Source organism: Phycodurus eques, chromosome 13 (assembly GCF_024500275.1).
Source record: "Phycodurus eques isolate BA_2022a chromosome 13, UOR_Pequ_1.1, whole genome shotgun sequence".
In the NCBI taxonomy this organism is placed as follows: Eukaryota; Metazoa; Chordata; class Actinopteri; order Syngnathiformes; family Syngnathidae; genus Phycodurus; species Phycodurus eques.
Window position 1 is genome coordinate 22,516,275 of NC_084537.1, and position 21,975 is coordinate 22,538,249.

General features: G+C 41.7%; 1 protein-coding gene across 5 annotated transcripts; it reads left to right on the plus strand.

Moving 5' to 3' along the window:
* Positions 1-650: 650 nt before the first annotated feature.
* asic1c (acid-sensing (proton-gated) ion channel 1c) lies at positions 651-21,780 on the plus strand. 5 transcript variants are annotated; one of them, XM_061693200.1, is made up of 12 exons: positions 651-820; positions 2,218-2,992; positions 6,698-6,848; positions 7,643-7,911; positions 12,220-12,370; positions 12,454-12,510; positions 13,472-13,625; positions 14,548-14,639; positions 14,782-14,861; positions 16,079-16,150; positions 16,764-16,816; positions 19,396-19,542. In XM_061693200.1, the coding sequence occupies exons 2-12, from the start codon at positions 2,387-2,389 to the stop codon at positions 19,472-19,474; spliced, it is 1,764 nt and encodes a 587-aa protein (XP_061549184.1). In that variant the 5' UTR covers positions 651-820; positions 2,218-2,386; the 3' UTR covers positions 19,475-19,542. The 5 variants fall into 5 exon arrangements, with proteins under 5 accessions (XP_061549184.1, XP_061549187.1, XP_061549185.1 ...); XM_061693203.1 differs by having other exon boundaries at positions 767-820; positions 2,752-2,992; XM_061693201.1 differs by lacking the exons at positions 651-820; positions 19,396-19,542 and adding an exon at positions 19,745-21,780 and having other exon boundaries at positions 2,021-2,992.
* The last annotated feature ends 195 nt before the right edge of the window (positions 21,781-21,975 follow it).

The following is a 21,975-nucleotide window of genomic DNA, read 5'->3' on the forward strand; positions in this document are numbered from 1 at the left end:
GTGAAAACAAAACAAAAAAAAGCCTCCCAAAACAGCCTGGTGCCACCGGGCATCTAAACTGCTAGAAAATACATAGAAGAAGAAAGAAGGGAAAAAAAGGAGAAGCTAGGCTAACTCTTAGCTTATCATTCCATTTCACATCCAAATACGAAGTCCGTGATTCGGCCAAATTCGGTGTTGACAACGCACATAATGATTTGCAATCATAATTTTTATATAGTTGAACAATTCTCCGCTACAACGTTTCTCTGAGCCGATGGATGATGTCAAATCAATCTTAAAACACTCCACATCACACGATAATTTCCCCGGATAATCCTTTCCAGACATCCGTTAATCGGGCATTTTCTCAATTTGATCTGAAGAGAGGTGAAATGCTCATAATATTCGGTTCGATTATCAGTACAGCTTATTTGAAAATTCATCTCGTCTCAATTCTAAAGGCCTCTTTATATTCCCGCCCTCGCGCGGCCGACAACGCCCGCATTGCATCACGTGACCGACGGCCCTATGCGCCACTTGACGCGCGCACGGCAAAAATAGTTGCGGAGATCATCTCTCGTGATTGGTCCGTTTAAGTCACATGCTGTGATGACGTACTCGGCATTCCTCTCGGTTCCACTTACCACCTACGCCGCCGCCTTCTTGATCGATTTTGCAGCATAATTAAACGTATCATCAGGTCATCCAGGTCCATTTGTTCGAGCAGACGCAGACACTGCGTGTGTAACCTGCTTTACTTGGGAACAGAGAAAAGCTTTCAGTGCAGCACAGAAGCGAGACGAGATGCCAATTGGATATGAAGCTTGAAAGACTTAAGGTGATTACCATCTCTTTGCATTGCCCGGGTGACCTCTGACGCAAGCAATAACTCATAAGTCTGAGTTTGGGGTCAAACTGCTGACGAGGGACAATCACACAAAGCAATCGAAGGTCTAGTAGGGGGTGTGTCTTTTTTATGGAGCCCACCAGCATAAAAGAAATCAATGCACAGGGTCACTAAGTGGAAGGATAAGTGTGATAAGGTTGTGCGTTAGTATTTTACTCACATCGGCCTACTTTGTTTTGAGTTCTGGTTAAACTGAAACAAAGCCAATCTCTTGCCAGAATTCCATCTTTTATTCACTTCAATTTGAATGTTTCAGTGCATACCAATAATCAGGACTGTTGTGTCACCTGATGGTTCAGTTCTTGATACATACGCATGTCCTCTCTAATCTAATGAGGTTGTCCGTGTCCTCACGCAATTCACGGGCAACGTGTAGCCAAAAACTGATAGAGCCTCGCAGTCTGTTGCCCCCAATTTGGGGAATAAACCTCCTTTTACGCTAAGACATATTTAAAAAGTAGTTGAAAACAAGTTTGTTTAAGCAAACATTCCAGGAAGACTAGGTTTAGATTTTTTTAAAATGTGTTTTTCTTGTATTGGTTATAAAATCGTATGATTCTGTATGAATGCTGCCTATTCTATGTGAAGCACTTTGAAGAAACCTATATCTTAAGAGTCTTATTTCCAACAAGTATTTCCTTTGACTGTCCTTCAAAACAAAATCACTTTAACCCATTAACTGTTTCACCACAGTATGTGATTCGCTTTTGTTGTCTAAGACTGAAAGAAATACGACTTTATACCCCTAGAAAGTGCTGCCTAGACACATTTTAAAAAGATGCATATTTAATCTCATCCTGTGCCACATCTGCATGCAGCGGGATGCAGTTACTCTGCGATTGCAAAGAAAAGATTTTATACCCTCACTTTTTTTTTTTTTAATATATATGGATCAATTGATCAAAGAACAATTTGCTGTTTTTTTTTTTTTTTTTTTTCAAAATGAAGGATCATAAATTTTGCAACACCGTTTAATTAGCGCGACTATTTGTTCTCTGATTGATGCACTCCCTCCGTGTACCATCGCAAATCTACTTCATCACCGGTTGGGGGGGGGGGGGGGGGGGGGGGGAAGAAAACCTTTCATCCGCTGGCTCCACCTCGCTATAGAGCGAGCGAGGGCGTGTGGGACGCAACAAGCTCTTTATTCGTTTCGGCGTGCTTCAAGTCAACAGTCTTCAAAAAAAAAAAAAAAAAAAAAAAACATCAAAGCTTTTCCCGGATTTTTGTGTGACATCAACAACTGTCATTCAAACAGGGACGGACTGATTTTTCTTTTGCGTTGGACGTATTGAGCTCGTTGTTTCAGTAGATCTTAATCTCCCTAGGCAGCCACACTTGTTCTCTATGGGAAGAGATTTGCAAGCCTGAGCAGCGCACACAAAGGTTCCCGTCGCCGCTGCTGGGAATTTTCACCACAAACTGCTAGAGTCGATCAATTGAGAAGTCACATCGTGAGGGAAGACACATTAGTAGTAGTAGGTGAGAGAAGCAAATATGGTTCACACCTGTGAGTCAGCCTCCTTGCAAAACGATGGACAGGAGCTCCAGAAGTCGAGTGACCAATCGTGGAACGAGATCACGGCCGGTTTCGTCACCAGGACCAAAGTCCACGGTTTGAAGTTTATGTTCTCGCCGCACAAATCCAAGCTGCAGCGGGGGACCTGGGTCGTGGCCTTCTTGGTGTGCGTCGCCCTCCTCCTCACTTGGTCCAGGAACAGAATCCTCTACCTTATGTGCTACCCCGTTGTGACAAAGATCTACATTGTTTGGGCTCACGACATGTCCTTCCCGGCCGTCACCTTCTGCAACAAGAATGTGTTTCGTGCGTCCACTCTGACCAGAGATGACCTGTATCACAGCGGCTACTGGATGGACCTCATGTACGCCAACGGCACGGTGATGGAGAGGAGCCTGGCCATCCTGAAGGAGAGCCACAAGCAGGGTCTGCTGAGCCTGCTGGACTTCAGCGGCTACGCCCGGCCGCCCCATTACCGCGTCAACACCACAGAGATGATTGCTCGCCTCGGACACCAGCTGGAGGACATGCTGCTGGAGTGCAGGTTCCGTGGTGAGACCTGCACCGCCAAGAACTTCAGCACTGTACGTAGAATAAGGTCTTTGTCGGGCATGTGTGTGTGAGTGTTCGTTCTCAAACATTTTGGGTTTTTCATGTGTAAACCATAGGAATGATGACGTTGACTGTTTTTTTAAACAAAAAGTCCAAATGTTACAAGAACAAATGCAGTTTTGTTTTTAGAAAAATCTTGTGAGGATAGTCACATTTTTCCAAATTTAAAACAATATTAAAGTCAAAGTTACATGTCATAGAAGTCATATTTTACCACTAGTGGTTGAGAATCACTGATGTAACCCCAATCAGTTACGAAACACTTGTGAGCCTTCGTATAGGAAATAATGGAGGAAAAAAAAGTCGTCCGATTTAAGGTCAAAGTGGAATTTTTTAAATTTATTTATTTTAAATCAAGTAACTTGAGTAATTGTAGCATTCCTATCAGTCAACTGAGTGTAAAAACAAGTTAACCGCTGCTGTTATTAAAACACCCAGTATCCACTTTAATGACCAGTGTGTAATGAGTGGCTTCACATCTCCCTTAACATTTTACATGATGTGGATTCACACGAACTGTCAAAGTTTAGTTTTTCTGTCCGCTGTTTTTTTTTTGTCCGCTGTCGCTTTCCTTTGTGAAAGGCATCAGCACGAAAGGGGGGTCTCTAAGACAACCCGGCAGTTTACCGGCTCTGGATGTAGTGTCAGAAGTGTAACTGGAGTGCCTGTGTGAAATGAAGGGAATATGTAAACGTCTTCTCCTAATTACGGTTTTTTACTTCCCACACTAAATTCCCATAAGAATAAACGATTTGAATTAAGTAACGAATAGAAGAAAGATGTTGCTGTGATTTCTAAGGTGAAAAGATTACTGCATGCACACATAATGCTTGTAAAGCTTCTTTTGTAGTGATATAGATGTGTTTCTCTTTCTGCTTGTGATCTGAGTCCTCTATCATGTGTAAAGATGGGCAATTGGCAAAATGGTGGGGGCTGATTGTGCTAAACTCCTGTTTCCATGCAATTTTTGTATTTAGCAGACAAAATAAGGCTGCCTTATTCCTTTTATTTCATCTTTTTGAATTCACAAAAAAAAAGCAAAAGAGTTGGTCCTTTGTTTCTCACATTCCTTTTTTTTTTTGACAGCCGCGGGTGGCATTTGTAATGGAGATGGTAATTCATACATCGATTGGCTCATACAGTCATGTCATCAAAATGTATTCAAAAGACTGAATGGGTCATGTTTATTTTCATTTATGTTGTACTGTACTTCACATGGCGGCACGGTGGACGACTGGTTAGAGCGTCAGCCTCACAGTTCTGAGGTGCGGGGTTCAATCCCCGTCCCCGCCTGTGTGGAGTTTGCATGTTCTCCCCGTGCCTGCGTGGGTTTTCTCCGGGCACTCCGGTTTCCTCCCACATCCCAAAAACATGCATTAATTGGAGACTGTAAATTGCCCGTAGGCATGACTGTGAGTGCGAATGGTTGTCTGTTTGTATGTGCCCTGCGATTGGTTGGCAACCAGTTCAGGGTTTACCCCGCCTCCTGCCCGATGACAGCTGGGATAGGCTCCAGCGCGCCCGCGACCCTAGTGAGGATAAGCGGCTCAGAAAATGGATGGATGGATGGATGTACTTCACATATAAAGCCATCATTTGTTCTTTCAAAAGTCCACTTCAAAACCATGTGGTTCTTACAAATGAGACCATGTGGTTCTTGAAATGAGATCTACCGTTCCCATGGAGACCATGCAGCCCTATGGGGGGCACAAGCCAGTGCAAACTGTAGGAAAGGCGGTGGGTTCTGATGACATTCCTGTGGGGGTATGGAAGCATCTCGGAGAGGTGGCTGTGGAGTTTTTGACCAGCTCGTTCAATAGAATTCTAGCGCATGAGAAGATGCCTGTGGAACGGAGGAAAGGTGTGCTGCTGCCCATTTTTAAGAACAAGGGTGATGTCCAGAGCTGTGGGAACTATATAGGTGGAGGTGGGACTGCATCAGGAATTAGCCCTGAGCCCCTTCCTGTTTGCAGTGGTGATGGATAGGCTGACAGATGAGGTTAGACTGGAATCCCTGTGGACCATGATGTTTGCAGATGACATTTTGATCTGCAGTAAAAGCAGTGAAGAAACGGGTCCAAGCAGGTTGGAACGGGTGGAGGAAGGTGTCAGGTGTGTTAGGTGACAGAAGAGTCTCTGCTAGGACGAAGGGCAAAGTTTATAAAACAGTGGTGAGGCCAGCCATGATGTACGGATTAGAGACAGTGGCACTGAAGAGACAGCAGGAAGCAGAGTTGGAGGTGGCGGAAATGAAGATGGTGAGGTTCGCTCTTGGAGTGACCAGGTTGGATGAAATTAGAAATGAGCTCATCAGAGGGACGGCCGAGGTTCGATGTTTTGGAGACAAAGTTAGAGAGAGCAGACTTGGATGGTCTGGACACGTCCAGAGGAGAAATAGTGAGTATATTGGTAGAAGCATGATGAGGATGGAGCTGCCAGGCAAGAGAGCTAGAGGAAGACCAAAGAGAAGGTTGATGGATGTCGTGAGGGAAGACATGATGGCAGTTGGTGTTCGAGAAGAGGATGCAGGAGATAGGCTTACATGGAAGAGGATGATGCGCTGCGGCGACCCCTAAAGGGACAAGCCCAAAGGAAAAGAAGAAGTTGCCATGGAGACCATGTATCCCTCACGAGCTCTGCACTTTTTGGTGGACCTGCCGGGACATCTCTCATGTTGTGGCTAAAGCTAACATCAGTGCTAATGTTAATTTTCTGATCAAACAATAATTATTTGCATTTAGCGTGCCATGTCGTTCTTTATTTAGCTTCTTGTTGATACCTGAATGGTGTGGGAATACAAACGTATAACTTTATGCATTTATTTGACTCAAGGCTGTGTAGAGTTAAACCTAACGATATTGTACGTCGAATGAGATTGAAATCCTCAGGTCTTCATTTTCTGTTTTATAGTTTCCCCTCCAAAGTTGCTGCATGTTGTCATCTTGTGTAAAAAAAAAAACAACAACAAAAAAACGCATGAATATTGATTGAGCCGTCAGCGTTTCAGTCTCGATTCAAATTGAAAGACTTGGATTTAATCAAGCCCGCCGACTGCCACCAAAACGCGAGCCTTTCTCACGCTAATAAAATCCGAATAGTGAAATGAATTCTAAATGCCAACAGTATTTATTAGTAGGCACGTTTATTTGTTAGCCTTTGTTGGACTGGTAGGAAAATACGGTGCAGTAATTGTCGAGCTATGGATTACAAACACTGAGGCGCGACCCATTCCTTTTTCTCAGCCTGTTGGATTTATTGAAGCAGACATGCAATGGTGGGGAAAAAGCCTTCCGTGGGAAATGACACATCAATCCTTAATTAGCGTCGAAACACGCAAGTATCTTCGAGTGACCCAATTGAGTTTGTTTGTGAGCTTCGGCTCGCTCGTCTCTTATTTAATCACAAGCAAACGGGCCCCCGCCCCGTGGGAAATTTGGAGCGAAATTGGCCCCAGATTGATGGCCGCTGCCGTCAGGAACCACTTGAATCTTGAGTCATGCGTCTGCCGTGCGCGCCTCGACGATATCACGTGAAATGAAAATGAGAATATACTATTTTGTCATTGAAATATATGTTTGCTTGTTTTAACGTATTCTACATGCACAAAATAATCAACCTCATGGCCCATGTTATGCTCTTAATTCACGCTGTATTTATTTATTTTCTTTTTTTAACAGATCTACACGCGCTACGGGAAATGCTACACTTTCAACTCGGGGCAAGATGGCAACCCCCTGCTGACCACCTTGAAAGGAGGCACGGGGAACGGCTTGGAGATCATGCTGGACATTCAACAAGATGAATATCTTCCTGTGTGGGGGGAAACAGGTTAGTGCGCTTGTCCTCCGACACGTTTAATCGTTATGAGTGTCTGGGAAATGATCAATACTCGTGCCAAGGCGTATCGCACAATTTCACCCACAAATGGAATCTTCGTCTTCATCAAACTCTCTTTTTGACATATTGTGTATATACTGTCGGTGCATAAAAAAAATGGTGAAATACTACAAATGAAATTAATTAACTTCAACTGTATAGTTATTTTTTTGAAAGTATTGAGAGCATTGCCAGTACTTACTCAACTGCAGATGAAGCAGGCGCCTTTGTTGGAGGAATTATCACCTGTATATTACATTATGCGGTATGTCAAGTAAAACTGGTGTTTAAGACAACATAAAGATGACTTTTGGAGAAATGTAGAGAAATGACAGGAGTCGTGGAACTCTTACAAATTTCGGCATGTCTCACCACATTTAAATCAATCTCAGATAGTGTTTGCGTTCTGCTGTTTTGGTTAGCACCGGAGTTCAACTGAGCTCAGCAGAGGGCGTTTTACTGTACGATCCCTGTGTGAACAAAAGCCTCTGAAATGTGATAGTTAGTCACTACACAGATCACACACCCGGCGACTAACAGTGTCTATTAGATGGATGGCTACTGTTTGAGGAAATAATGGAAGGCGTGATCGCTACAAAACAGGAGCACGACAAAGGGGCCAACATATTATAAATAATGCAATGCTGAGTTTGCAGCAGGTCTGATACATTTTTCGAACACCCCACTAGGCTGCACATATTCCTTAACCGCATGTCATAAATCTAACGTGTGATCTTGGCTTCCAGCATGGTGTGCTGCAGCACTCAGCATCCCTGCCAGTGAAAGGAGGGGGGCAGGGAACAAAACAATCCCACACACAAAAAAACATGTTTCCACAGGCAAGTTGGGTCCGATAAATGTGTGGCGTGCTGTATGTATATCCACAGATGAGACCTCCTACGAAGCGGGAATCAAGGTTCAGATCCACAGCCAGGACGAGCCGCCCTTCATTGACCAGCTGGGATTTGGCGTGGCCCCTGGTTTTCAAACTTTTGTGTCATGTCAGCAGCAACTGGTACCCCATTGTTACCACGTTCACAACCGTCACGCTCCGCCGCACCCCGCCACCCCCGCTTCGTTTGCGTGTTGGTCCTGCAAAAATCTCCTCCAAATCCTTGCCAGGCTGTCACCACTTCCTCAGAGCAAAATCTGATCAAAATGCATCTCGGTGGAAGTGGAGTGCTCCCAATTTAATGAGCCTCGTCATCGCTGTGAGAAGCTACTTGATACCTTAGTTGTTGTTCCTGGATTGTTTTTTCTTTTCTTTTCTTTCTTCATCTCTATTTTTAGATGGCAGAGCTAGTTTGAGTGCAAGATAAAAGTGAGCAAAAGAAAATAAATAAAAGGAACTTACTGAATGTGGTCAGCAAGAGTGAAGGATCAAAAGAGCTTTTCTCGATATAAACCTCACAAACAAGCTTCATTAATTGAGCGCTCACTTCAGCTTGATTGTTTTGACAACATGAACATGTAAGTGAGAAATTAATTCAACAAAGGGTTTTTGTTTCGGGAGTATGAGCACTTGTAAAGTGACTTGTCCTGACAGAAAACCTTTAATAAAGAACTCACATAGACGCGTAACTGTGTCGAGACCCACAAGGCCACATACTCGGGTGTCTGGTTGTTAAGCCAACACGTAGCTTTAAAAGTCATTGTTTTGACTAGATGACTGTGCAAGTAAAGACATTAAAAGTGATTTTAGGCTCAAAGTGTCGCTGTCATAAAACCTTTAGAAACGAGGTCATACAGAGACGCTTAACGGTTCTGGCGTCGAGACCCACAAGGCCATGTTCTCAGGTGTCTGGTTGTTATGCCAACACATAACAGCACTGAGTAAGAAATAAACTTCACAAAGGCTTTTTTTTTTTTTACATTTTTTTTTTTTTTAGATGAGCTTTAATGAGTGTCCGCGGCAGCATTCAAAGCGCGTCAGACTGACAGAATTTTCAAAACATTGCGTTTCACGTTGAATTTGAACATCAAACCCAGTGACAGCCGCTTTCGAAAGCGCTCTTCACCCCGTCCTTCTACGCGCTGTGACAGGAAACGCTGACATTTCAGTCTTTCAGTGGCATTTCACTGCTTTAAGTGAAAGATGAAAAATGGCTTCGCACAAATGACAAAAGCTATCAGTCAGCCACCACTCTGACTGTAGCAGTCATTAACTGTGCAATGTTTCGTATGGGATCGTTAACATTGTGTTTGCCAGTCTTCGCAAGCTGTAAATTTTCAATTGATTTTGCTCCTGAAGAGAACTGTCTGTCTTGGCAAAAAAACAAACAAAAAAAAAACACATGAGCATGAAATACAACCAACCTTGTCTTGTTAAGCAGAATAACATGGGATGACTGACTGAGGCTGATTTACCACGGACACCTGGACACCACAAACATTGGAACGCTATCACCGCTCTCTCTCTCTCTCTCCTGTTCTTTACATTATGACAACAACGTGAAACCTCATTCAGTCATTCGCAAAAAAAAAATAATGTGCACTATTAATCAGCGTAAAGACCCGGAACAAGCACACGGGTATTGTCATTTTGAATCATGACAGCAGCCCTGTGATGTGATGTGATGGCTAAAAGAAGCGTTTACTGCCTAAACAATGTGCCACATTCAATGGAAGTAAGGCTGACATTAGTGGTTGCTGCAAAATAACAGCCGAACGTTGAAGCACTTTTGATTTGAAGGCAGCATTTGTTCAAATGTTGTCATTTTAAATCAAGTCAGACCATGTCACCAAGCGTTCATCACTCCATAACTGCTTAAATCTAACAGTTGTGACTCTTTGGAAGTTTCTATTCTTGTTCACATGTTAATTTTTCCCCATGGGGAATATTGGGAATCAATTCCAGGGTCAGACTGTCGCCATCACAAAACCTTGATTAACTGCGCGGGCCGTTTTCTTAAGTAACATTTTCACTCACGAATGTTCAACTTTTGATTGGACTCCAGATTGGACCACTTTTGGGGGTGGAAAATGGCTGAATGACATTTCAACAGCACATTTATAGAATTTCTCAGGTTTCAAGAAGCTGTTTCATTGTCGCAGTATAATTGTAACAGGCCGGCTCGCCTTTCCGATGAGGCGGCACGTTTTTCGCACTCTTGCCTGGCCTGTTAATGACCCGGGCTGTATATCCCCTCGCCCAGATGAGACGTCCTATGAGGCCGGCATAAAGGTACAGCTTCACGCTCAGTCAGAGCCTCCTTTCCTCCACCAGCTGGGCTTCGGGGTGGCCCCCGGCTTCCAAACCTTTGTTTCCACCCAAGAGCAGAGGGTAGCGTACAGTACAGCATGTTTGTCTGGGCTTGCTGCATGCCACAATGTCCGCTGTAGCTCATCCGTCGGTGCCCTAGCCCACCCTCCAAGTCGTCCCCCCTTCGCCCCCGCCCCACCCCCCCGTCCCTGTGTGTGGCAACATCTACATTGCCTCCCATGTTGACTGGATATTGGTTAAGAACATTCTAGCTTCAGCCCTTCATTTTAGCTGGCTTCACATTTGTTTTGCTTTTATGTGTCTTAGCTTTTGGTCCACTACTTTGCCCTCATTTTAATGTCATCTTGACATTAAAATGAGGACATAAAACCGAATGTCACGCTGCTCATTAGGTTTTATTGCCCGTCACGACTCTGGCATCAATTTATATTGGATGTGGGTTTTTTTTTTCTAGATGATGTTTGCTAGCCTTGTATGAACTACAGACTGGTAATAAATAATCCTTCTATGAAAAATATGATGCAACATTCCCCAAACAATTTTATTATAAATAAAGGCTACTCGGTTGATAGTGTGCCTCGCTATTGAAGTAACCGTCGCTCTTTATATTTATGTATTATTTTGAGTAATCAGTCACTCGACAGACACGCAAACATGGACAATGACGATACAAGGGGTCATCGGTTTACGATGACACCGATGCTCGCCATTTGGAGGTTACGAGAAGGCACACTCGGTGACTGCCCTACTTACTGTTATATTTATGGCCTGGAAGTGTTTTTCATGCAAATATTTACTGTAATTTTGACTTTACTACTGCCTAGGCAGGTGATCGACGACAGAACATTCCGATTTCTGGATCAATTTGGGTTACGTGAAATAATTTCCGCACCCACTGTATGTTACAAGGTTTTGGTGGTCAAATATTTCGGCTCTTTATAACAGTTGCTCTTTGTCTCGTTTTATTTTCGAGGGGCTTGCCCATACCGAAAAATCAAAAGCAAAGATTTACGTTTGGCCGTGAATTCTGAGCGTAAGCCTTAAAAATTGTCTCACTAGTTTCACACAGCAACATGGAATCTGGCCTTTAAGTCTATCATGAGTAGAACCACAAAAAAGGTTTTAAAAACCTATGCCTACGATGACAGGAAGTCTGCCATTTTTGATTTGAACCTGTCATTTGGGTCATTCGGGTCATTTCCAGGAGTCCTTCAAAAGCGAACGAGTCCTCCAGATTCTGTCCGATTGCTATCGAATGTGAAGCTTTTATACCGGGACAGACGTGCGGCAGATGGAGAACGATTTGAGCTTTTGTCATCGTTTGATAACCGGCCATAAAACACAAAACACTCATCAAGGATTCCCCACCAATGAGCTAATGCAACATCCGTCCGCTCAGATAAATAAAACAGATTGACATATATTTGGTAAGACTTAAATGAACAGTTATGCGTTGCTGTTTTACAGCCGTAAGTGTGTCCAATTCCATTAGTGGATAGCAATTGAATATTCCTTGACATAAAAGTAATTGCTTGCAGTTCAGTGTAAATGTTCATTTTACCTCTGAGACCGTTCGGGAGCCGATTCGAGTCGGCACATTCATTGTTTAATGCTTTGCGCTGGGGAATCTCATCTAGCTCGTCAGCGTGACGAGCTTTAGCAGGGAAGGAGATTGAGTAGGATGTTCACTTTCATATGAATATTGATTTAGTTGGGCTTTGTGTGATGCTTGTCAAGCGAAGCTCTCGTGTCCAAGTGTAACCTGTGCACTGTTCGGTTTCTCTCTCTCAGGATTGTTTTTTTTTTGGTTGTTGTTGTCTAAATTTGTCTTCTGGTTGTGGTGTCCAGTGTGATCCAGTCTCTATCCCCATGGTACTCTGCGTCCTCCTACAACGGGATTAGACCTGCATCCCTGATGTTGTGCATGACGTCTGCTTGCTCCCGATCGAAAATGTCGGTGTGACCGAGCATTGTGTTGCTGTTGTTTATTTGATCTTCTTTTTTGGACTGTGTGTTGGGTTTTAAAAGCCTGTTGTTTATTGGGACGTGGGTGGTGTCGTTTTTTGTAATCCGGACGACCAATGCAATTGTTTTTCTCAGCTTCAGTACCTCCCTCCGCCTTGGGGAGACTGTAAGTCGACTCCCATCGACTCGGAGTTCTTCTCCACGTACAGCATCACCGCCTGCCGCATCGACTGCGAAACCCGCTACCTGCTGGAGAACTGCAACTGCAGAATGGTCCACATGCCGGGTAGGAAGTCGAGGAAACATTGGTGTGTGTGTGTGTGTGTGCGTTGCTGCTTCATGCATAAGTGTGACGTTATTTCAACGCAGGCACTTCCACTGTCTGCACACCCGAACAGTACAAAGACTGCGCTGATCCAGCGTTAGGTGAGCACACACACACTGCACTCTTGGTGGAACAGCTTGTGTGTACACTGTAACAACATTGTAACATTTAGAAAGACTTTAAGCTCGTGAAATGAATGTTTATTGATACATGTTTATTTGAGCGGCCTATGAATGCTGAATGCTGAGCAATAATGCAGGACTTTTGCCTTAGACTTTCGAGTTACCCGGCCTCTTGCCCTTAAGGTTCTAGCTCACCCGCAACCCTAGAAAGGACAAGCACAGAATAAAATGGATGGCTGGGGGGGGGGGGGGATCCTTTTGAGGGTTAAAAAGTAACATCTATTGATTTTCTTCAGTGCTTATCTTCATTAAGGTGGCAGGTAACGGGAGCCTATTTGACTTTTAGCGAGAGGCGGCGGCGTACCGGTCAATCGCAGGGCACAGAAGACACTTCACCATTCAGGGGTCAGGGACATGGTTCCCCCAGGTCGCCCCCAAGGACCACCTGAGTCTCGCCTGTTTTAAAAATAGCTCAACAGCGATGAGACGTGACAATTTCTTTGGAATTTTGTAAGTGATCGTTTGAAAATAAGGTTCCACGGTATACCAGGACGAGAAAAGTAATACCTCGCCTTTAAAAATGTACACAATGCCACTTTCAATTTTTAAAAATGTTTCATGGCTTTGCTGCCGTGTCAATTTGATGATTTGTCATCTATGATTCAATTACTTTCACTGATGTTTCAGGTTTTTGCCGTGATATCGTATCGATAATGTTGCAAGTGTAGTATCGAAGTCACAAGCCCACAAGAGCCCCTTGTTTCACTCGTCCCGGTTCAGCTTCGGTCATTATTTGCTTTCATGGAAAGTGAACGATGGCAGCGACTGCAACTCTCCTGATGTGTGCCGAGATATTTTTAGCGCAGAGCGCGCGTGCCGCGTGCAGATTTGTTTCTCCGCAGCGATCCCAACATGTTTGACGGACTTTGATCCTCCACAGACTTTTTGGTAGAGAAAGACAACGATTACTGTGTGTGTCAGACCCCCTGCAACATGACTCGCTATGGCAAGGAGCTGTCCATGGTTAAGATCCCCAGTAAGGCATCCGCTAAGTATCTGGCTAAGAAATTCAACAAAACTGAGCAGTATATCGGGTGAGTATGACTTAGCATTAGTAGTCGAATACACCGCATCAGTGGTTCTCAAACTTTTTACAGTAATGCCAAGTACCAGCATAATGGCCAACTTTAAAATACAGTAGCACAGCATGAAAAACGAGGCAGAGGGTTTTATTCCTAAAAGTATATTTAATAATGTTGTAAGTCACTGTAACATGATGCGCAGTTTGAACATTAGCACTGTGCTTAAATATAGTATAAATAAACAAACTGTACGTCAATAATGATTCCGTTAAAATGTATTGCGCATAAAAGTTCAATAATTTTTTTTTAGTTTTCTTAAAGATTATATGCAAATATATTGTACTTCCAGTTCGGTTGAATTTATTTTATTTATAAAATTTACTTTACTAGTTGAAAAGTAAAAAAATCTAAAATAAATAAAAGCACAGTACTGCATGTATTCAAAAACATTCAAGTCACTGTAACATTATGCACAGTTTCAACATTAACACAGCACTTAAAATAATAAAAATGAAAGGCAAAAAACGGAGTTAAAAAAGATTCACTTAAACTTGTATTGCCCTTAAACGTTGCACTGGTTTGTTTGTAAGTGCCGTTTGTTTAGCTGCAAGCTGGCATTTGAGATCTTTCATACAATCATTGCTAAGAACTTCGCCATGTAGCAGACGCTAAGTACCACTAGAGGGAGCCAGTGTACCACTAGTGGTACGCACCTCACACTTTGAGAATCACTGCACTAGATTTTGGTGTGTCCTTTTTTTTTTTCTTTCCTTTTTTGCTAATGTGTGCATGCATGATGAGTCTCCATCGTTCACCTTCAATGTAACAATAATGAAAGTGTCCTAGTAGTGTGACTCGATGACGTGTTGGGTGTCGGTCACCGAGACTGAAAAATGTGTCGGCCGTGAACCCTGTGTGACTTTGCTCCCTCCAGAGAAAACATATTGGTTTTGGACATCTTCTTCGAAGCTCTGAACTACGAGAAGATCGAGCAGAAGAAGGCCTACGAAATTGCCGGGCTCCTCGGTAAGACGCGCCCCCGCGACCTCCGCTGTCGGGCGCGCCTGAAAAGTCGAGAAACGCTTTGACGACTACACTCGGATTCTTCTCGATGGATGCTGACCCAGAAGTGATGCCTGTCCGTGTCCATTCACGTCTCTCCTTCTAGGTGACATCGGAGGGCAGATGGGTCTGTTTATAGGAGCCAGCGTGTTGACAATACTGGAAATATTCGACTACTTATACGAGGTAAAGCGACAACTAAATCGCTATTTGTTCCGTTAAACAATAACAGTGTTTTTTTTTTTTGCTGAATTCCCAAACAGACTGTAAAAATTAGTAGCTCCAGCCACCCCGCAAGTGTATTGACTAAGAGTGGGACTGAATATCACATTACGTGGAGAGGATTGTCTTTATTTTTTATTTTATTTTAATAAACCCAGTGCCAACAAACTTGGAAAATGTTCCAAAATGGCCACATTATGGAAACTGACTTTTTACTTTCTCGGATACAAACACTTGGGTCTCTGGAGTGCCTGCCTCACACATCAAGTGTGAAGTTAAACAAGCAGGTACATCTTTTGTTATCTGCTGATATACTTGTGGTTCAATAGGCCAGTGGTGGCTTTTGTGCAAGGCCAATCATTTGCAGTCTGGACGCGGAATGGTGAACATCACCACTCCACCACAAATCCCTATTACTGCCCCAAAAGGCGGAGAGATTTTTTTTTTTTGGTCATCACATTTTTGTTTTACGTTGCTAGAGGGGTTGGAAAAGTGAAATTTATACAATTTATTGTCAGAATTGCTCAGTTGGCAACACCGAGTAGCCGCTGACGTTGTTGCATGCATTCAAACATTTGCATGAGACAAAAATGGAGTGATTTCAACCAGAGTGTGACAAGTGGCTATTAAGTGTAATGTAATTCTTTATCCTTTGTGTGTCTTCACCGAAAAACGTCAGAGACCTCGTATGAGGATGCCTGAAAACTTTCCGAAAAGTGTATTTTGAATGAAACGTCTTAAATGATTTAATTTTTCAAATCTATCTGTTTTTTTAATATGACTGCCAGCGTCATCTTGATGTAGTTGGGAAGGGGGGGGTGGGGTGGGTGGGGGGGGGGGGGGTAGAACTTCAGTCACAAGAGAGCCACACCCTTAAAACTTAAGCCCGCCACGCGCCGATTTTGAGTCGGATTCGTTTGTCCCTTCCGATCTAAGTCAGCAAAGGTCCAATTATCCAATTATGTCTCTCATAGATTAATATTGTTTGTAGTCAACAACAATAGCAGCAGATTTTTGTAAAAATATGATATTATTGTTATATTATTAGTATTACGAGCATTTGTGGGTTAAATGTTTTTGGGGCATTTTTATTCTTTTTAATAACAGTTAATCAGTCAATCTGGTTAAATGTCAAATAATTCCCTTTATTTGTGACTCTGATCTGTTGTGTGTGCCTTCAGGTGTTCAAGGACAAAGTTTTGGGTTACTGCATGCGCAAGAAGCGACCACAGCGCTGTCAGAGTGACAACCTGGTAATTTATTCTCATGGCTTTCCGTGTCGGCTTTTCTTCCTGATGACAGGGATTGCGTTAGTTGAACACAGCTGCAATGCTGCTTATTGTTCATGCACAATCAAGTAACCCCTGATGCCATTGATGAATTGGAATCGATAACTCACTCCCTGAGTGGCTCCTTAAAAGTCGGATGAGTTTTGTTCGTCGCAGCTGCTTCAAAAAGTGAGAGGAAAAGATTGCGTGTGGGTAGTTTGTTACAGTAGCGATGAGGTGACATAAGGGACGTAATAACACACAAAAGGTCATCTTTTGAAGGCATTATAATAACACATGCGTCCCGCTTTCACTTGACACGTGTCATGTGATATTTGCTGACTTGTGCACCATCCATGTCATATGTTCGCCATCTCCTCGTCTCAATGTTTCCCACCAGACGGCTCAGTCGCCACGTACAAACTACGTTTATTTCAAAAGTCAAGACTTCCATCCACTTGTCGTCTTTCAAGTGCTCTAACGCAGCACCTCCGTCCCCCTCGCCGTTTATTTTTATTTTTTCAACACCAAATGCATTGTGCTTTACTTTCATCTCAGTCACCCTCACCCATCTTTCTTTTCATGGTGTCTATTCCAGGAGTTTCCAGAGAACCCAAGCAGGCCTGGTGTCACGCCTAATCATGCCCCCAGGTAGCACACCCCCCTGCCCCTCTGCCCCCCCCCCCCCCCCCCGCGTTGCTAATAGACGCTCCCGTGCTGTCACTCAAGCATCTCATAAATCCTCATACTCTCCGTCATGCGATCAAAATCGCTCTAAATTGTGGGTTTTAATACTATAAAATGTCTAAACGTGTGAACAGCAGCAATTTAAATACTCTATTTAACCAATTCAGAAGTCTTAGTTGCTTTTACTATACTACGGTGGTGTTCTTCTTTTTTTCTCAACAGAAATGCAACAACAAACCAATCACAATTGGTTTGATCAGCCATAATAACTGCCCAATACTAACTGTAATAATTCTGCTAAACTTCTACATTTATGTAAATTTTTTTCTTTTTAAACTGCCATTTTATTTATTTATTTTATTACATATTTACCATAATAATGTCCTTTTTTATTGTCATTGTATTTATTATTGTTGCGTATATTTATTTGGTATTTATTACTACCATTATTGATTAATTGTATTGTTGTTATTATTTTGGGGGGGGAAAAACAAAGCTGTTTTTCTTCAATGAAATTACTATTCAAATAATTCCTGCAATTTTCTTAACAATTCAAGGCATAACATAAAGGAAGTGGGACCTGAGGCTCCGAGCTAAACGTATTCTGATTCAAATGCTGAACACAACAGAATAAAGTTAAATCCAGCCTGGTTACATTTGCCACCTTGTTGGGCTGATGTCATCGTCAACACGCAAATTGCAGGGATGAGATATTGATATGCTAACTTGTGCAGCCTGGGGAACCTCATTCCATTCAGTCTTGTCATCATATATACATATGTAGATATTTTATGAAGTGCTGTAAGTTGTTTTGATCTGATTTGCGTCTTTTATACTTTGTTTACGACCGCAGCCTGTTTAGACCAATCAAATTGCAGCGATATAGTACTGATATGGTGAATTGAGCAGACTTGGGAACCTCATTCCATTCATTGTACACCAGTGAGTCTTCTAGCTATTCACCGTCCTTCAAGTTACAAAGAAAAATCCTTTATTTATTTGAAGTCCTACAATAACTCTTTTCTTTCTTTTTGTTTACTTTCTTGGTTTTCCCACACCTATTTGTTAGCTTGGCTCATTGTGATGCGTTCACTGCGCCTAGTTTTTCTCAGATCAAGTCAAATGTGGAGCGAAAAAGACACACGTTTACTGAGCGACTGCAGCGAGCGTGTACGTTTGGACTCCGGGACAGTTTTGGGAAGCAATCGGGGTGGGAATCCTCTCTCTCTCTTTTTTATTTGTATTTATTTTTATTTTTTTTAGTCGGCTTTACGGACGACTTGACTCGATTGAATACTCTGGTGACAAGAAGACTTTGTTTCCGTGAATAATGGCGCTTTCTTCACCCCAGCGGAGAGTGCATGCAGTCTGCCTGCCCCTTGTGAAAAACACATTACATATTCATTGAATGGCTGTATTACTTCCCCGTATAGCACCCAGGTGCTTTTTTTATTTTTTATTTTTTTTTTAAACAAAGCGGAGCACAGATAGCAGCACGAGATCACACCGTTTGAAAAGACTTCTTTGTCTATTCACAGTCTAACTGGCAGCAGCTCAGCCAGGACACAAATGTTTATGCTGTCCGACACATAGATGCACACAATAAAGAGTTAACTGCTGAGGTCATTTGATCTGTTGCTAACCAAAACAGAAGCACCGAAGTCAGTCTCAGATGAGTTTAAAGTATGGAGTCTTAGCGCATGTCAACGAGTTTCCTGCGTGCAGGTGGCGTCTGCAATGACGATTCGTGTTCCAGCGGACTCTGCTTCGGTTCTTGAAATTCACTCAATTTCTCCATAATACGTGTTTTTATTTTGCTATATGCTCCATTTTCACTTGGCATAAATGATGACACAGCTGGGCTTCTAACGCTGATGTCACCGGTTCAAGCAGGTTTTGGACTGACAAGTGGGCGGGTCAAGATCTGCTGTTTTTCTTTCTGCACACGATGTTTTTAAATCCACAACTATGGAATAAGTCGCCGGTGCTTACCGCTAGCTCATTCTGTATTTACTAAGGATAACCCGCTCCAGAAATATATATATTATATTTCTGTTTTCTTATGCAGCCTTGTTCCAAAATGGATTCCACATTATAGCACAGTAAGTGCAAGTGATTTCTTAGGTTTACAACAACAACAAAAAACACAAAATAATAATAAGCCCAAGAACTGTTTTCACATTGTCATCACATTTTGGAATAAGGCTGCAACATATTAAAATGTGAAAAAAGTAAAGCGCTGTGAACACTTTCCGGGAGCACTGTTTAGATGATTGTTAAGCGTCCTAAAAATCGAACCTATTGTTATTAAGAATATTATTATCTGCAGTTGAGTCCCCCAGGCCACCTTTTGCGTAAATACGGTACATAGACTAAAAAGAAGAACTAAGATTGTGCTGTTTTCTTTCTTCTCTCCCTCCTTTCACCCTTTTCCCATCACCCTCATGTTTATGTGTGCGTCACACTCATCGTCATCACCATCATCATCATCATTCCTTGTTTGATCCCGTTGACACACCCCTCCCCTCCCCGTGTTTCCGCAGAGCACCTGCGACACCCTCCGGAGTCACTCGGACAGTCTCGGATTCACGCCGAACATGTTACCTCGTCACCCGACTCTAGGCAACTTTGAGGAGTTTGCTTGTTGACAACCTGATGTTTTTTTTTTTTGTTTTTTTTTTCTGGGAGGGCGGGACTTGACAGCAAACTGTGAAACAATTGACGTATTTATCAGAGAAAAACATACAAGGTTGATGTGTACAGTAGTTTATCAATGCCTCAATAGAAATAGAATACGATCATTATCACACAAAAAAACAACAACTTCCGAAACAGAACTCAGGTTTAAATGCATCCTAATTTATTCACATTTCTCAAAATGTCACTTTTCAGTCCCAATGTGTCCAAAAGGGAAGTGAAGTTGCTACGTGACCAGGAAGACAAACACGTGACCTGCTATGTGTAGCACTCCTGCAGCATCTCCTCCAGAGTGGCCAGGGCAGAAGGAGTTTACTGATTTGTTGCCTTTTAGCTTAAATCCATCACATCAAATGTTAATCATTAAAACAAAACAAAAAACAACAACAACAACTGTGATCATTCACTGTGTGTACGCTAACGTCCCACTAGCTCATAATTATTATTTTTTTTGGTTCTGGTTATTGAGAGGGAATGCTGAAAACATGTTTCTTTGCCTTTCTTAATGTCAATTGTGTCTTAGCTCAACGGTACGAAGGAGTATTAGGGCCATGCTGAAAAGACAAAAATGGTACAATTATGAGGGGGGGGGGGGGGGGGGGGGTTTATCAGAATAAAGTCATAATGCACAAATAAAATCCATTTTTTTTGCCCCCATGGATAAAAAACACAAATGTAAACCAATGCAACAGTCTCCCTCAAGACTATAATAAAATATTAATCACAGTGTCATAAAGTTTCTTTCAAACGCATTTACAATTAAAATCTCATAAACGTGTATTTTTGTAAAATTATGACTGGATAATTTGTAGTTAAAATTATTTTCATTCTATTCCAACTTTATTCTCTGATTCCCACTTTTTCTTGTATTTTTGTTAATTATGACATGGTTTCTATAAAACTGACTTTTTCCCATTAATTATGACTCACTGCCCTTGTAAAATGGAAGGATGGTGACTATTCTCATTAAAAAATGACTCATACTTTTTCATATTCCAATCTTATTTCAGTAAAATCACTTTATTTTTCACTATTTCAAGCAAAAAAAATTTTTTTTGTAAAACTGACGTTTTCCTAAAAAAATATGACTACTCTTAGGAAATTAAAACAACTTTCTCATTATATTACAAATTTCCCTCCATAAAATTATGACTCTCCTTGGAAGATTATAACTTGTAAAAATGTAAAGAAAAATATATATTTATATATTTTGCAATATTAGGATATTTTCTGACATTTATTGTCATAAAATTTTGACTTTCTGACTTTATCATCTTAAAAATACACATTTCTGTAATAATCAGAAATATAATTTTTTTTTTTTTTTGTAAATTTACGACATCCTTGTGAAATTGGTGATTGTTTTTGAGGGGAGTTTAACGACTTGCATATACATTTTTCTTCGTAACATATGCCGGTAACCAGGCAAAGACTTTGCATATAATTATTTCACTATTACGAGTTTATCATAAGAGTGAAAAGTTTTGTAGTATTGTGACTTTTTTTGAAGGGGGGATTGTGACTTTCCAGCGATTTATTGATTTCATTCTCTAAATGACTGCGTTATCATGCAAATTTATTCTTGCAAAAAGTATTTTTTTTGATTATACAGTAAACACGTATTTTATATATAACAGTTAATTCCTGCAGATTCATGAGGGGGAAAAAATTGCGCAATCCTATGACTTTATTCTCCCAAAAGTACAAATTGGAAGTCTCCATGTGAAACTGCAAATGTAATTCACGTTTCCTTTCTTTGTCTGACTTTATTGTCGCAGCGTTACTGTTGTTCTCGGTGTGGCCCCGATACTTCTTCATACGTCTAATCAGCACAATGCCTTGTGATTAGTCATCTATTGTCTATAGAAGCTCAGTTAAAATGGTGAACTGAAGCGTGTATATAACCACAATCAATTGCCATGAAGAAATTCTATACTACTCATTCATGTCATGTACAAATAGAGGTATTTATAGATCTAGACAGACTGTTTCTATGTTTGCTTTCACCACAGTGATGTAGACCATAAGTGTCTTGGTGATTAGCATCAACGTGACTGAGAGTCATCGACGTTTTGACGCGCACATTCGGTTCCTTAACGACACAAACGCATTGTACAATTCCACCGTTGTATCCTGTTGTTAATTCTTCTTCTTAAATATTCCAAAACATGTAACGAGTCACAAATGACACTTTTGTGATGTAACAATGATCAAGTATAATAAAGCCGATATTTACCAATCATCCTCGCTTTGTTGGTCTCAATGTTGTTTCTAGGTCGTTAAACGTCATTTGGTTGTCGAAGGTCAACTACAATGTTGTAATGCTACTCAAGTGTGTGTAAATAAATATAAATATTATATAATATATATATATTCGATCAGTTCAGTTTATTCATGTCAAATTTGACATAATTCTTAAAAACTGC

What these genes read in the sequence shown, in the direction of transcription:
- asic1c (XM_061693200.1), top strand. Translation starts at nt 2,387, where the DNA reads ATGGTTCACACCTGTGAGTCAGCCTCCTTGCAAAACGATGGACAGGAG. An exon ending in AAAACTGAGCAGTATATCGG is followed by an intron (nt 13,626 to 14,547) that starts GTGAGTATGACT and finishes TGCTCCCTCCAG; the next exon opens with AGAAAACATATTGGTTTTGG. An exon ending in GCTGTCAGAGTGACAACCTG is followed by an intron (nt 16,151 to 16,763) that starts GTAATTTATTCT and finishes TGTCTATTCCAG; the next exon opens with GAGTTTCCAGAGAACCCAAG.